General features: G+C 38.8%; 1 protein-coding gene across 9 annotated transcripts in view; it reads right to left on the bottom strand.

Moving 5' to 3' along the window:
* Positions 1-15,117, bottom strand: part of LOC117517424 (neurexin-2-like) — a 643,324-nt gene that overhangs the window by 384,964 nt on the left and 243,243 nt on the right. For 6 of the 9 annotated variants that reach the window (XM_034178436.1, XM_034178434.1, XM_034178432.1 and 3 more), the window contains 3 exons: positions 14,278-14,304; positions 1,840-1,959; positions 1,379-1,760 (listed from right to left, as the gene is read on the bottom strand). In XM_034178436.1, coding sequence (XP_034034327.1) covers positions 1,379-1,760; positions 1,840-1,959; positions 14,278-14,304 — 529 coding nt within the window. The remainder of the gene's footprint in view (positions 1-1,378; positions 1,761-1,839; positions 1,960-14,277; positions 14,305-15,117) is intronic. The other 3 variants (XM_034178438.1, XM_034178437.1, XM_034178433.1) reach the window with 1 other exon arrangement.

The raw sequence follows: 15,117 nt of genomic DNA on the forward strand, positions 1-15,117 counted from the left end.
TTGTGATGTCCCTGTGCCAAGTGTTTTTTTCCCATATATTTTCTGAAAATCTGCAAAATACAATTTTTACTTCTGCCAAGTACAGATGCACTTTTGTTTTCAGTTTTGTTTTTGCCTCAGCTTGCACCAAGTTCTCAAAAAAACTGAAGAAATCATTTTTCAAAAATGGCAGTAGAAAATAAAAAAAAAAAAGAAAAAGATTGTGGTAACAATCTGGAGTTAAATGTCACTTTCTTTAACATCTCAAGATAGTACTCTTTTTTTTTAAGAATTCTTGTCAAAAACTCAAAATGTAGGTTACAAACACCATGCTGACAATAATTCGAGGGTATGTGTGTCATAAGACTGATTGTCCACAATTACATTTTGGTTTGTATCAAACTCCCCCACTCCTGCTAAGTGTCAAGCTCATGTGCCTCATGTGCCAGTTGCTGTTTCCTCATCAATACAGGATTATCACTTCATGTGCATATTGTTAGAAAAATATAAGAATAAAATTACATCAGCAAGAGAATAAAGATAATATCAAAGAAAATGACAACTGAATATCAGGGAAAATAACATTTCAGTCTTACTTGAATACACTTACTATAATGGAAAACAAACAAACAAACAAAACAAAAAACTCATTAACCAAAAAATAAAATAAAAAATTTGGGTAATAACTATGATTGTAAGATCTGTCCATATTTCAGTTTACCATTAACAATTTGCTCTGGTTGTAATTCTGTAACTGTTGAACTGTCCATTTTCTCAAAATCTGCTGGCATCATGTACTGTACTTCTCTCACTTACAAAAAAAAAAAGCATTTATTTTTAAATGCAAAGAAGGGTCTGGTGTTTTACAAATAGATTTATTAATAAGCATTTCATTACATTTTAAGCACCTTCTAGTTAGCAATGTGCCATATAAACGAAGATTAGTTGATGCTAAAATATGCCTGCGAAGGATCCACAACACATCCTTGCATAATGTGGAGCCTTAATCCAACCCTACAGCACCTGACAATTAGGTTTGCATTCAAAATATGCACCAGCTTGATAGCAATGTGCATGCCCCAAATGGATTTTGGCCATAGAAACTCCAAATACAGCCTGGATTGTTCCAGAAGGAACCTAAACAATAACTGGGATGTGGATTTTGGTTCCTTGCACAGAATCTCCAACCACTTAAAAGACTCTACGAGCAATCTGGGGTCATTTAATCATTTAACTCTAACACGCATGTTAAATTACAATGCTTTTAGTGTAAAGAAGGCTTATAAGAGTGAAAGCCGTTGAAATGATTTTTGGGCAAACAGCACTTGGATCTGTTGGTCTTTGGTAGATGTATGCACTGTGAGTGGTGCTCTAGCTCTGCATGCATCAGAGAGCTTACCCTTTTACAAGCTCCACCACAATGAAGTCGCTGCCATCTCCAGAGTTGTAAAGTATCAGGCCATCTGTGCTGCTGGTCTTGAACTGGAAAAAAAGGTGCATGGAGGCGTAAGCCTGCAAGGTGGAGAAGGCCATGTAGCTGGCTTGGGTAAGAAAGGCGACTGGGTTGGCCACAATGTGCCTCATGCCAAAGCGGGCATTCAACTCGCAGTAGGAGATGTCCCCATTCTTGCACTGGTCCAGATAAAGCATCCCATTGAACGAGAGGGCTTGGAGGTGGCCGATAAAATTCGAAGGCATCACAGAGATGAAGCGTCTCTCGGTCATAATGCCCGTCTCGATGTTGTTGAACTCCAGTCGGGTGTGGGCGCCCGTCATGTGGCCTAACAAATGAAACGAGCGGGTTAAACTGCAAATACCAATGCGCATTTCTTCAGCACAGCTTCTTCCTCCTTACTGTACCTTCCACAGTCACATTGTCCACAGAGAGCTGTAAATTCTTCCCACGTCGCACCACCTGCACAGCGTGCCATTCGTTGTCATTTAGCTTTTCACCTACAAGGAGTATCTCTGGTCCTTTGCCTAAGAGGAGGAAAATACCACGTGACAAACCGCTTCAATATTTTTACCTTTCAAGACATAATCGCACACTCTCCCGTCAAAGTCCATACATGCACACACATGGACATCACTGTTTAGCGGCACCCAGTTGTTTTGAACAATACAACATCATTTAAGTGTTTTTTTCTGCACTAAAAAGTTAATTCAATTGTGATCACATTGTTTAAGATTATTTTAATAAAATACAGCATGACCTGCTTTCTTTTATCTGATTTATTTATTTATTTTTTGTACAAATGCTTGACATTAGGTGTTATGTAGTGGTTTGGTTCAAATATGCAGCTTAAAGTTTTGAGATTTCTGCATTTTCCTCTGCCTTTTTCCACTGGTTCCAAAATAGGTCACAGTGCAGAAGCTTGCCACTGCAGCACCGTCATCCCAAATCAGTGGCTGTGCAACAGGCTGACATGGCAGTTCAAAGGAGTTCTGACATCGCTTGGGAAACTAATTGGCCATGCCTAAGCTGACTGCGCCTTTAGGGCTTTGTCTGTCTAATTGAGCTCAGGGTGCAGGAGAATTACAGGGGACGTACAGAGGGCAATAAATGGAAAAACATCAACTGGTTTCCGAACACTTCACTGTTTCATCCTCGGGGAAATAGAACTGCGACAGGAGACTTTGGCCATGGCTGCATATCAATTGTCTTTGCAGGGTGCGGCACACTGCATGATTCCCCCACACACACACCCCGCCGCCGCCCGCTGAATACTGACTACATACAGTGCAGCAGAGACAGATCAATCACAACAAATGCTGCTCCCTCTATATTTGATGGATTTACTGAGATAATGAAAAACAAACCACTCACTAGAATCAGATTCAGCAAAAGACAAGAAAAAAAAGACAAGGAGACTGTTTAGCAAACAGAGGAGCAGATACTGTTTTCTCTACCCAGGCAACAGAAAATGATAAATATAAATAAATACATAAAGTTCTACAGAAATAATAAATAATGGGCAGCATGGTGTCTTAGTGGCTAGCACTGTTGCCTCACAGAAAGAATTAAGGTCTTGGGGTCGCGTCCCGTCTGGTTCTTTCTGTGTGGAGTTTGCATGTTCTCCCTGTGTTTGTGTGGGTTCCCTCTGGGTGCTCTGGCTTCCTTGCGCTTTCAAAGGCATGCAGGTTAGATGAATTGGTGACTGTAAATTGACCATACAAGGTCTATTAGAAAAGTATCCGACCTTATATATATATATATATATATATATATATATATATATATTTCTGTCCAGGACTTTATATTCTAATCTGTTTTTCTGTAGTCTATATTATGTTCACATTACAATCTAAAGTGTTCTGAAGTTTGAGTTTTTTGGTCAAGTTCTTTTGTCACTTTGCCTCATATTCATGAATTTTGTTTGCTTGTTTGTCTGGATGGTTCACATTTCTAATTGAATTTAATTCAGTTTTAAATTAAGATTTAAATAAGTCAAATATATTTTATATTTATATTTAACAATCAATTCAAAAGGGATCTCAATCAGATTTTAATTTAATCTTTATTTAACCAGGTTAGACCCATTGAGATCGATATCTCTTTTGCAAAGGAGACCTGGGCAAATCTAAAGTTTCCAATTCACCTAACCTGCATGTCTTTGAAATGTGGGAAGAAACTGGAGCACCCTGGGGAAACCCACGCAAACATGAGGTCAACATGCAAACTCCACACAGAAAGGCCACAGAATCGAGCCCATGATCTACTTGCTGTGAGGCAACAGTGCTAACCACTAAGCCACTGTGCTGCCACTGTGCTGCCCAGATGTTGCAGTGGTCCTCTTGACACCCGTTAGTAATATGAATGGTGTGAATTTGTTAACCAAATTGGTTAAAAATTACATAAGTTTAAGGTATAAGTAAGACGATTAAGACATGGTCAAATTATTACTATTGCTAATAATATGTTTTTATTTTTAGAATGTTTTGAGCCTTTGTGAGGTATGCACCCTCATCAGTACCCCATAGAATGAATTTTATCTGCCTGTGTATAAATGCCAAGTACAGACTAAAACTGAACATGCTCTATTTCATATCAGTATAGAGTTGTAACTCGTCAGTGGGTTACAGTGAAATGTAGAAATACAGTTTTCAAAATGTTGGCTGCTTCCAAAATAGCTTTGCCTCACTACCTCCACTTCCAGAGTGTTGAGAGGATATATAATGAATCTGTTTGTCTACTTTGATCTTCAGCAAAAAGTGGATTCCATTAATATTATCAAGCAAGGAGAAGTTCAAAGCCGTGGCTTTGTTACAAAGGTCAGCATCATGAGCCAGCTCACATTGTGAACGTGCGCCGTGCATATTAATACATGAAAATGATACCAATTCTGTTCAACAAATTCCTCATTTTACAAGTGTGCAAGTGTTACTACTATTCCCCAGATTCCAGACAATTAATCAAAAGCATTGCTGCAACACTTGTTCTTAGGTCTGTTACACTCCCACTGTGGAAAGTGTCCAAGCAGCTGCAGCAGCTGGGCCAATTGTTCCAAAAATAGGAATTATGCCATACTGGTTTAGCTGAAGAAGGGAGGCAAAAAACAAACAAACAACAACAACAAAAAAAATCTACCATTCGGTTTTCGTCTGCTGGACTGCATTCTTGATTTAAAGCATTTTAAAATTCAAAATAAGTGGAAGTTGTCTTTTTCAAGGTTATATTCTACTCCAAAGAAGTTCTGTTGGTTGTATTTGTGCAGAAAATTTGATGGTTTTTTGTGCTTTTCTCCAACATGTCAATATCTGTATTTTATTTTGGAATTAATGTGATACACCAATTTATGTATGTTAGAGGCATAACGATACACTTTCCTCATGGTTCAGTATGACTCACAGCTTCATGGTATCCACCCTTTTCAGGTTTCAAATCCCGCAAAACCTCGGAGAGGTCGCTGCGCTGCGAGATCTCAGTAACATTGAGAACTGCATTGAGACGCTCTGATCGGGCTTCACTTTAACCGCTGCACACGGACAACACAATTAACATCGCAACATAAAACTATTTTTATATTGTGCATAAACGCTCATGAATATATTCTCTGAGTTTATAGACGTTATTGCATTTGTTTTATGTAAACATGCAAGAATCACAGGCTGTCTCTCCGTTATTTTCAGTGGGAGCTGCTGTGAACTATGCTCGCTTCCTGATCATGTCGTTCTGGGGGAAAGTGACGTTTGCTCTTTAACATCTTGATTATTGTTCTTTACAACACTGTTTGTCCTCTTTGTTCCAGACTAATATATATAATATGTCTGAAATTTGGTTTGCATTAAACGTAGCAGACACGGATTATTTGTTATAATTGTTTTAGCAAGTTTTCAGTGTATTATGCAGCAGTCTCTTATTAATGTGATGAAAAGCATAAGAAAATGACATTTTTGTAGGATAATATTCATTTACAATTGTCATGTGGATTCTCTATATTGTTTTGACTACAGCGACTCTCTGGCGCAAAGGATTATGGGATACGTGAAAACCCTGGATGGCTCGAATCACATAGTGGGGCCACTCAAAATTTGGCCTAGGGGTTTTTGGGTATGCTGATTTTGAAAATTGTGGAAACCACGACATCAGTCCATTGTTCCCGCCAAAAATTTTGAAATCCAAAATGGCCACCACAAAACATGCTTTCGTGCATAACATTACCCTAAGTGCCCAGATTTCAATAATCTTGATGTGTATATCTATGTTTTTGAGGTGAAGGAATACAACAAAACACACAAGAATTGCAAGATTCTCTTTCATAGGTTTTGCAAAAATTTGCAACATTCTCCATAAATATAGGTAATATTCAAATGTTAGTTGTTGATGTGATACTACAAAATCCAGACATAGTGTTCAGTAAAACTGCAGAGTCTCAAGCCATTTTTGAACATTTCAAATGATATGATGCCATCTTTTTAATGTTGTGTAACTCCTTTGTTCAATATCTGTATGTGAAAACCTGACAGGAAGGTACTGCAATTTGAGGCGTATAGTTATACCTCAACTAAATATTCAACAAGACGCTTTAATACTCAGTAACAATATAAATGCAACACTTTTGTTTACCAGCTGGCATGCCTGTCAGTAAAAGATCTAAAATTTCTTCTCTCCACTCAAACATCTTATTTCTCTGAAATTTTATTCACAGATTTGCGCATATTAAGCAAATATGTAGGACTGCTTTTTTGCATTTGTGCAATATCTCTAAAATTAGAATGGTCTTGTCTCAGAGTGATGCTGAAAAATTAATTCATGCATTTATTTCCTCTAGGCTGGACTATTGTAATTCATTATTATCAAGTTGTCCTAAAAGTTCCCTGAAAAGCCTTCAGTTAATTCAAAATGCTGCAGCTAGAGTACTGACGGGGACTAGAAGGAGAGAGCATATTTCACCCATATTGGCCTCTCTTCATTGGCTTCCTGTTAATTCTAGAATAGAATTTAAAATTCTTCTTCTTACCTATAAGGTTTTGAATAATCAGGTCCCATCTTATCTTAGGGACCTCATAGTACCATATCACCCCAATAGAGCACTTCGCTCTCAGACTGCAGGCTTACTTGTAGTTCCTAGGGTTTGTAAGAGTAGAATGGGAGGCAGAGCCTTCAGCTTTCAGGCTCCTCTCCTCTGGAACCAGCTCCCAATTCGGATCAGGGAGACAGACACCCTCTCTACTTTTAAGATTAGGCTTAAAACTTTCCTTTTTGCTAAAGCTTATAGTTAGGCCTGGATCAGGTGACCCTGAACCATCCCTTAGTTATGCTGCTATAGACTTAGACTGCTGGGGGGTTCCCATGATGCACTGAGTGTTTCTTTCTCTTTTTGCTCTGTATGCACCACTCTGCATTTAATCATTAGTGATTGATCTCTGCTCTCTTCCACAGCATGTCTTTTTCCTGATTCTCTCCCCTCAGCCCCAACCAGTCCCAGCAGAAGACTGCCCCTCCCTGAGCCTAGTTCTGCTGGAGGTTTCTTCCTGTTAAAAGGGAGTTTTTCCTTCCCACTGTCGCCAAGTGCTTGCTCACAGGGGGTCGTTTTGACCGTTGGGGTTTTTCTGTAATTATTGTATGTCTTTTGCCTTACAATATAAAGAGCCTTGGGGCGACTGTTTGTTGTGATTTGGCGCTATATAAATAAAATTGATTTGATGTGATTTGAGATTTGCTCAAATCCATTAAGATAAGCCATCTGACTAGCAAGTGTGCCAATCACGATACTGATTAAACAGCATGATTAGTGGACATGCAGGCCTTTTTGTGGCCGCAATAAAAGGACTCTCACCAATCATGTGGTTTAATCAGAACCTGGATATGCTGCATCTGGCACATGGATGGATCATCTTGGTGAAGATGAAGAACTCAATGACACAGATTAAAAAAAAAAAAAAATGAACAAGATTCCAGAGGTGAACATGCTTGTAAGTAAAAGTCCCTCCCACATATTTGTTCCATCCACCCACTATACTAGCTGATTCTAATTAGTTCAACTCTTCAGGCAGGTTGATGAATTAATTAGAGAAAAATCCTGTTTTATGTTCTCAGGTAGAAACAATACATGGCAGGACTTTTCCACCTCTGCAACATTCAAAGCAAACAAACCCTCTGTGTGCATAGAAGTCCTACATTTTCTACTTCAACTCTTGAACAAAAATGTGAGCAAAAATGAAAGTGTTACATTTATATCATGTTGAGTGTAAATTGCATATTGCATAATCACATTAAAAACAAATGTTTAAACACAAAATACAATTTATAGTCAATGTTTCACACTATGTTTTTGTAATACTACACAACCCATGATTTTGTAATTTTAAATTTCTTTTTTTCTTTTTTATTTTTTTTGCTTGCCTTATCTCCTTATTTTCTCTACTGCCTCTACTGGTGGTTGGCTCTCACTGCGGTATTGTATCACTTCCTGTTCCGGAGCACAGTGGTGTTTTGCTGTATCTGTTAGCTGTTTAATCTGCACAGTTAGATTGATCTAGTTAACTAGATAACGATTTGTTTCACAGTGTAATCTTCACGTGCCTTAACTAAAGCACTCCCTCTGCTGAATCACCTCTAAATTATTTACACATTATTCACTTTGTGTGTTTTTAGGAATCCGCTAGCTTAGCGCAGCTACTAGCTCTTAGCCGGTTTAGCATGGTGGCTTCTCCTGTCTCTCCCGCACTTTTCTGCTCTGGGTGTGAAATGTTTAGTTATTCCTCGGCCTCCTTTAGCAGTAATGGTACTTGTAATAAGTGTAGCTTATTCGTAGCTTTGGAGGCCAGGCTGGGCGAATTGGAGACTTGGCTCCGCACCTTGGAAAATCCTTCAGCTAGCCAGGCCCCTGTAGTTGGTGCGGACCAAGGTAGCTTAGACGCCGTTAGTTCCCCTCCAGCAGATCCCGAGCAGCCAGGAAAGCAGGCCGACTGGGTGACTGTGAGGAGGAAGCATAGTCCTAAACAGAAGCCCCGTGTACACCGCCAACCCGTTCACATCTCTAGCCGTTTTTCCCCACTCGGCGACACACCCGCCGAGGAACAAACTCTGGTTATTGGCGACTCTGTTTTGAGAAATGTGAAGTTAATGACACCAGCAACCATAGTCAATTGTCTTCCGGGGGCCAGAGCAGGCGACATTGAAGGAAATTTGAAACTGCTGGCTAAGGCTAAGCGTAAATTTGGTAAGACTGTAATTCACGTCGGCAGTAATAACACCCGGTTACACCAATCGGAGGTCACTAAAATTAATATTGAATTGGTGTGTAACTTTGCAAAAACAATGTCGGACTCTGTTGTTTTCTCTGGGCCTCTCCCCAATCGGACCGGGAGTGACATGTTTAGCCGCATGTTCTCCTTGAATTGCTGGCTGTCTGAGTGGTGTCCAAAAAATGAGGTGGGCTTCATAGATAATTGGCAAAGCTTCTGGGGAAAACCTGGTCTTGTTAGGAGAGACGGCATCCATCCCACTTTGGATGGAGCAGCTCTCATTTCTAGAAATCTGGCCAATTTTCTTAAATCCTCCAAACCGTGACTATCCAGGGTTGGGACCAGGAAGCAGAGTTGTAGTCTTACACACCTCTCTGCAGCTTCTGTCCCCCTGCCATCCCCCCAATACCCCATCCCCGTAGAGACGGTGCCTGCTCCCAGACCACCAATAACCAGCAAAAATCTATTTAAGCATAAAAATTCAAAAAGAAAAAATAATATAGCACCTTCAACTGCACCACAGACTAAAACAGTTAAATGTGGTCTATTAAACATTAGGTCTCTCTCTTCTAAGTCCCTGTTAGTTAATCTATTGTTAGACTCGATTGGCTTTGCTCAAAATGTAAATGAGTCCATCCACCACTTTAATCATACCTTAGATTTTGTTCTGACTTATGGTATGGAAATTGAAGACTTAACAGTATTCCCTGAAAACCCCCTTCTGTCTGATCATTTCTTAATAACATTTACATTTACTCTGATGGAATACCCAGCAGTGGGGAATAAGTTTCATTACACTAGAAGTCTTTCAGAAAGTGCTGTAACTAGGTTTAAGGATATGATTCCTTCTTTATGTTCTCCAATGCCATATACCAACACAGGGCAGAGTAGCTACCTAAACTCTGTGAGTGAGATAGATTATCTCGTCAATAGTTTTATATCCTCATTGAGGACAACTTTGGATGCTGTAGCTCCTCTGAAAAAGAGAGCCTTAAATCAGAAGTGCCTGACTTCGTGGTATAACTCACAAAGTCGCAGCTTAAAGCAGATAACCCGTAAGTTGGAGAGGAAATGGCGTCTCACTAATTTAGAAGATCTTCACTTAGCCTGGAAAAAGAGTCTGTTGCTCTATAAAAAAGCCCTCCGTAAAGCTAGGACATCTTACTACTCATCACTAATTGAAGAAAATAAGAACAACCCCAGGTTTCTTTTCAGCACTGTAGCCAGGCTGACAAAGAGTAAGAGCTCTATTGAGCTGAGTATTCCTTTAACTTTAACTAGTAATGACTTCATGACTTTCTTTGCTAATAAAATTTTAACTATTAGTGAAAAAATTACTCATAACCATCCCAAAGACATATCGTTGTCTTTGGCTGCTTTCAGTGATGCTGGTATTTGGTTAGACTCTTTCTCTCCGATTGTTCTGTCTGAGTTATTTTCATTAGTTACTTCCTCCAAACCATCAACATGTCTATTAGACCCCATTCCTACCAGGTTGCTCAAGGAAGCCCTACCATTAAATAATGCTTCGATCTTAAATATGATCAATCTATCTTTATTAGTTGGCTATGTACCACAGGCTTTTAAGGTGGCAGTAATTAAACCATTACTTAAAAAGCCATCACTTGACCCAGCTATCTTAGCTAATTATAGGCCAATCTCCAACCTTCCTTTTCTCTCAAAAATTCTTGAAAGGGTAGTTGTAAAACAGCTAACTGATCTGCAGAGGAATGATCTATTTGAAGAGTTTCAGTCAGGTTTCAGAATTCATCATAGTACAGAAACAGCATTAGTGAAGGTTACAAATGATCTTCTTATGGCCTCAGACAGTGGACTCATCTGTACTTGTTCTGTTAGACCTGAAAAGCCTTCAGTTAATTCAAAATGTTGCAGCTAGAGTACTGACAGGGACTAGAAGGAGAGAGCATATCTCACCCATATTGACCTCTCTTCATTGGCTTCCTGTTAATTCTAGAATAGAATTTAAAATTATTCTTCTTACTTATAAGGTTTTGAATAATCAGGTCCCATCTTATCTTAGGGACCTCATAGTACCATATCACCCCAATAGAGCGCTTCACTGTCAGACTGCAGGCTTACTTGTAGTTCCTAGGGTTTGTAAGAGTAGAATGGGAGGCAGAGCCTTCAGCTTTCAGGCTCCTCTCCTCTGGAACCAGCTCCCAATTCGGATCAGGGAGACAGACACCCTCTCTACTTTTAAGATTAGGCTTAAAACTTTCCTTTTTGCTAAAGCTTATAGTTAGGGCTGGATCAGGTGACCCTGAACCATCCCTTAGTTATGCTGCTATAGACTTAGACTGCTGGGGGGTTCCCATGATGCACTGAGTGTTTCTTTCTCTTTTGGCTCTGTATGCACCACTCTGCATTTAATCATTAGTGATTGATCTCTGATCCCCTCCACAGCATGTCTTTTTCCTGGTTCTCTCCCTCAGCCCCAACCAGTCCCAGCAGAAGACTGCCCCTCCCTGAGCCTGGTTCTGCTGGAGGTTTCTTCCTGTTAAAAGGGAGTTTTTCCTTCCCACTGTCACCAAGTGCTTGCTCACAGGGGTCGTTTTGACCGTTGGGGTTTTTCTGTAATTATTGTATGGCTTTGCCTTACAATATAAAGTGCCTTGGGGCAACTGTTTGTTGTGATTTGGCGCTATATAAATAAAATTGACTTGATTTGATTTGATCTATATGATACTTTCTGTATTCCATGAAGCCCTCTGGAACTCAGCTTTGGGCTTCATTTTTTGAGCTGAACTAAATTAATAATTCCATTAAAAGTAGAACCGAAGATGAGTGAGTGTGAGTACATGATGGGACACTGCCATCTGCTGGTAGAAAATATAATTAGATACATTTCAAAGGCGTTCATGTTAAAAACAATCAAAAAAGAAACATAAATCCAAATCCATCAGCCATAAAATGCATTTTCAACATATAATTGATCTCTGTTATTTGATTAAATGTTCATTTGCGTGCAACAAAATATTTTATCCTCTTATTTAACTCCACACACACACACACACACACACACACACACACACACACACACACACACACACACACACACACACACACACACACACACACACACACCTTAGAGGGGGAAAAAAAAGAAATTGTAATACATCACTCATCATGCGCATAGTAATGTGACACTTTTTGATGAATGTTCCTCAGATTTATGTACTGCACATGATACACAATAGGGAATGTGGGCTGTTTACGATGGCATTTTATATGCTTAAATATCAAAATGTGAGAGACTTGATGAACAGTTGTTGCAGTTGGTTCCTCGGCTCTTGTGCATTCAGTTTGGGAACCTGAAAATTAAGTGATCAGTCTTTAAAACGAGAGAATCGGGGAGACCGTCGTGTCTTCCTCTGATGATCCGGATCTGAGAGCTGTTCACGCTTTTATCCGCTCATCTCATTGCTGTAATCTGCAGCAAAATTTAAAAGGCTCCTTTCTTCACTATCAGGTGAAAGAAACTATCCGCGTACTATATTCACTCACCGTCACGCCTCAGCCTGCAGTAATGTTCCATTTCACACCACTACAGAATACCACAAAAACTGTTCTTTTTAACAGATTGGAAAAATGAGCCTTTGGCTTCCTCATGTCTTTTAATCAATGAGAATGTGTTCACTCACTCAGACACTCCACATCTGATGAAAAAGTATTGGACTGAGGCCGTACCCCACAGTTCATGAAAATGTAACACTTCTCAGCCTGGGGTTTTTGCATTATTTCATTTTTCATGTGGAAGCATTATAGTGATTTTACAGATTAATTCACTCTATTCCCTCTCAAATTGATAGCACATTTGTATAATTTTCTTTCAGCGTATTTTCTCCCACACTGTGTGAGGCCTTATGGCAACAACAACACATTTTAATGGCATCACAAAGAATAATAATATGCAATATGCAATTTACATCTGAGCTAAAACAATTTGTCATTTGACAGGACAGAAAATCGTTATTTTGATTATCTTTAGGTCTGACTGTACCATTTTCTTTTTGGTATAACTTTTAAAGTTAAATATTTGTAGTTTAATGTTCCACCCTTGAAGTTACACAGTTCTATGCCTGCTGAAACGACTCTGCTATAAGTCACATTTAGTGTTGCAATGACTTGTTTTAAACTTCTGTGACATATGTCACAGAAATCCTTATCTGAACTCTGCCTGTGTACTGCTCCGGTGTTACATTGTTCGGACCTCTGACCCAAAGGAGGCGAGACAAGCAGCAGCTCCTTTTTATTTAAAGCGACAGACTCAGAAATATTTACTTTCTTAAAGATCCATATTTTGAAAGTTGGTTTTAGGATACATTGCTTTAGTGTCTAGGGAGAATTTGCGGCAACAAACTTCTGGCAATCTAAGTTAGATGGCTGGATAGATGACTTTATTAATCAATTTGGCTAACAAGTTTGTGAACCCTCATTTTTGATAAATGGAGGATCCCAAGAGAAGGTGAGGTGACATGAATCCACACTGCGCCAAAGAAGAAAAAAGTGAAGGGAAACAATATTATGAGGCAATCTGCAACCTTACCACTAGATGGCACTAAATCATTACCTCATTGGTTATTTTTTAAAAAGTTAAACTTCATTTTTTCCAACTTCTCAAATATGATGATTTGCTCCATTTTTGTTAAAAGAAACAGCTTTTAATTGGATTCAAGTTGTCATACACCAAGGTCAATAGAATTTAAACCACTTCAACATGTTTTAAATCATTTTAAGACAAATCATTGTTGGTGGTTTGAATTCTTCAATAATGATGGCTTATGGTATTTAAAATAGGTTTTAAATGAGATATAATGTGTAACTAGCAGCGAATGACAAACAGATTCAAACTGGCTATCTGAGAAGACTCCAAATTGTGAGGATTTTAATAAATTATTTGACAAGTTTAAACAGTATTTGCAGCCTACAATGCTTAAAAATCATGTTTTCTCACAGGTACTGTCTAAAAATGGTCATGACTCACTATAACTGACAATCTGTTTCTGTCGTGTGATCACCTGCTCATAAAATTAAACTATTTCTGTATTTTATTTTATTGTTGGGGGTGATCTCAATAATAAAATATTCACACATCAAGACAGACTTTTAGTTAATAATATAGCTCTGTTTCTGTCGTGTGATCACCTGTCAATAAAATTAAACAATTTCTATTACTGAGAAGCTGAGCACTCATTATTCTCTCTGCAGATAATTTGGATTATTGCACTTCAGTTGTCACTAGTTATCATTTGTGTGAGCAAATGAGTCAGACAAATGACTGCTTGTTTAATTGGAAGAGTATTGTACAACAGGCCATTGTACACAAAACTATGTTCCATTTACATTGCGGCATTATTACATAGTGAAAATGAGAAATCTATTTGCAAAAAGATCCAATTATTGCCAACAGAAGGTGAACTCTGTCTTATCTTTGTAAGGATGTGTGTGAGCTGCAACAGTAAACAAAGAGAACTGTGGGCCAGAATAAATTAACCATGTTTAGTTTCAGTGAGGGAATACAGCAAGAGGCATATGATTAAGCTACAGCAAGTCATCATACAGTAAATAATCATAGGAGACACTTACTGAGATTACAGTCTATCCTGATACAATCTGGTGAGAGAGAGAGTGAGATGGTGAGATTAAAAGAAAAAAACAGCACAAAAGAGGAGAATATTTCACATCCTTCAAGGTACATTCTGCAAACAGTTCAGTGCTTTTGAGAAGCCCACCATCCGGGGACAGCCTCAAGAGTCTAAACCGCCACTTTCCTCCCTGCAGCGCAACACCAGAACAGTCAGAAGACCTCAGCATGCACTTTGCACTGCTGCATGAACAATAGTCCATAGATTTATTGATCACAAACGCAGAGGTGCACCAGTGTTGTTTTTAGAAACATGATATATACAACTTCAGATGCGTAGTCGGCATCGCTACACACATTTGTTTCCAGATTCGCGACTGACACTTTTATTGACATATTCGTTCGTAGTATACATGTACCTCTGTGAGAGCAAAGTATCAAGAATAAGAATGCAGAAAAACACAAAACACCACCTGCAGAAATGAGAGAAGGTGAATTTAAGAAGGGAAATTTAATAAAACATCTTCAACATTATTACCTGTGAAGAGCGAATTTATCACAAAAGGAGCTCAATGTACAATTCTTGAACTTGGCTTTCTTTTAAAGGTTGAATTTTACTGCAGAACAATGTGACAATAAAAGCTTCTGAAAGATTTTCACACACACACACACACACACACACACCTTAAAGCCTGTTTTGTATTTCCTTTAAAGGGCAACTGTGGTACTTTTCAATTTTGATTGCAGTTTCAAGTGTTGAGTCAATCTTTTCACTCAGGTCAAAACAATTTTAATCAGTGCAGTAATGATTTAAAGTGCACCCAGAATACTTATGTACATGT

This window comes from Thalassophryne amazonica, chromosome 9 (assembly GCF_902500255.1).
Source record: "Thalassophryne amazonica chromosome 9, fThaAma1.1, whole genome shotgun sequence".
Lineage (NCBI taxonomy): Eukaryota > Metazoa > Chordata > Actinopteri > Batrachoidiformes > Batrachoididae > Thalassophryne > Thalassophryne amazonica.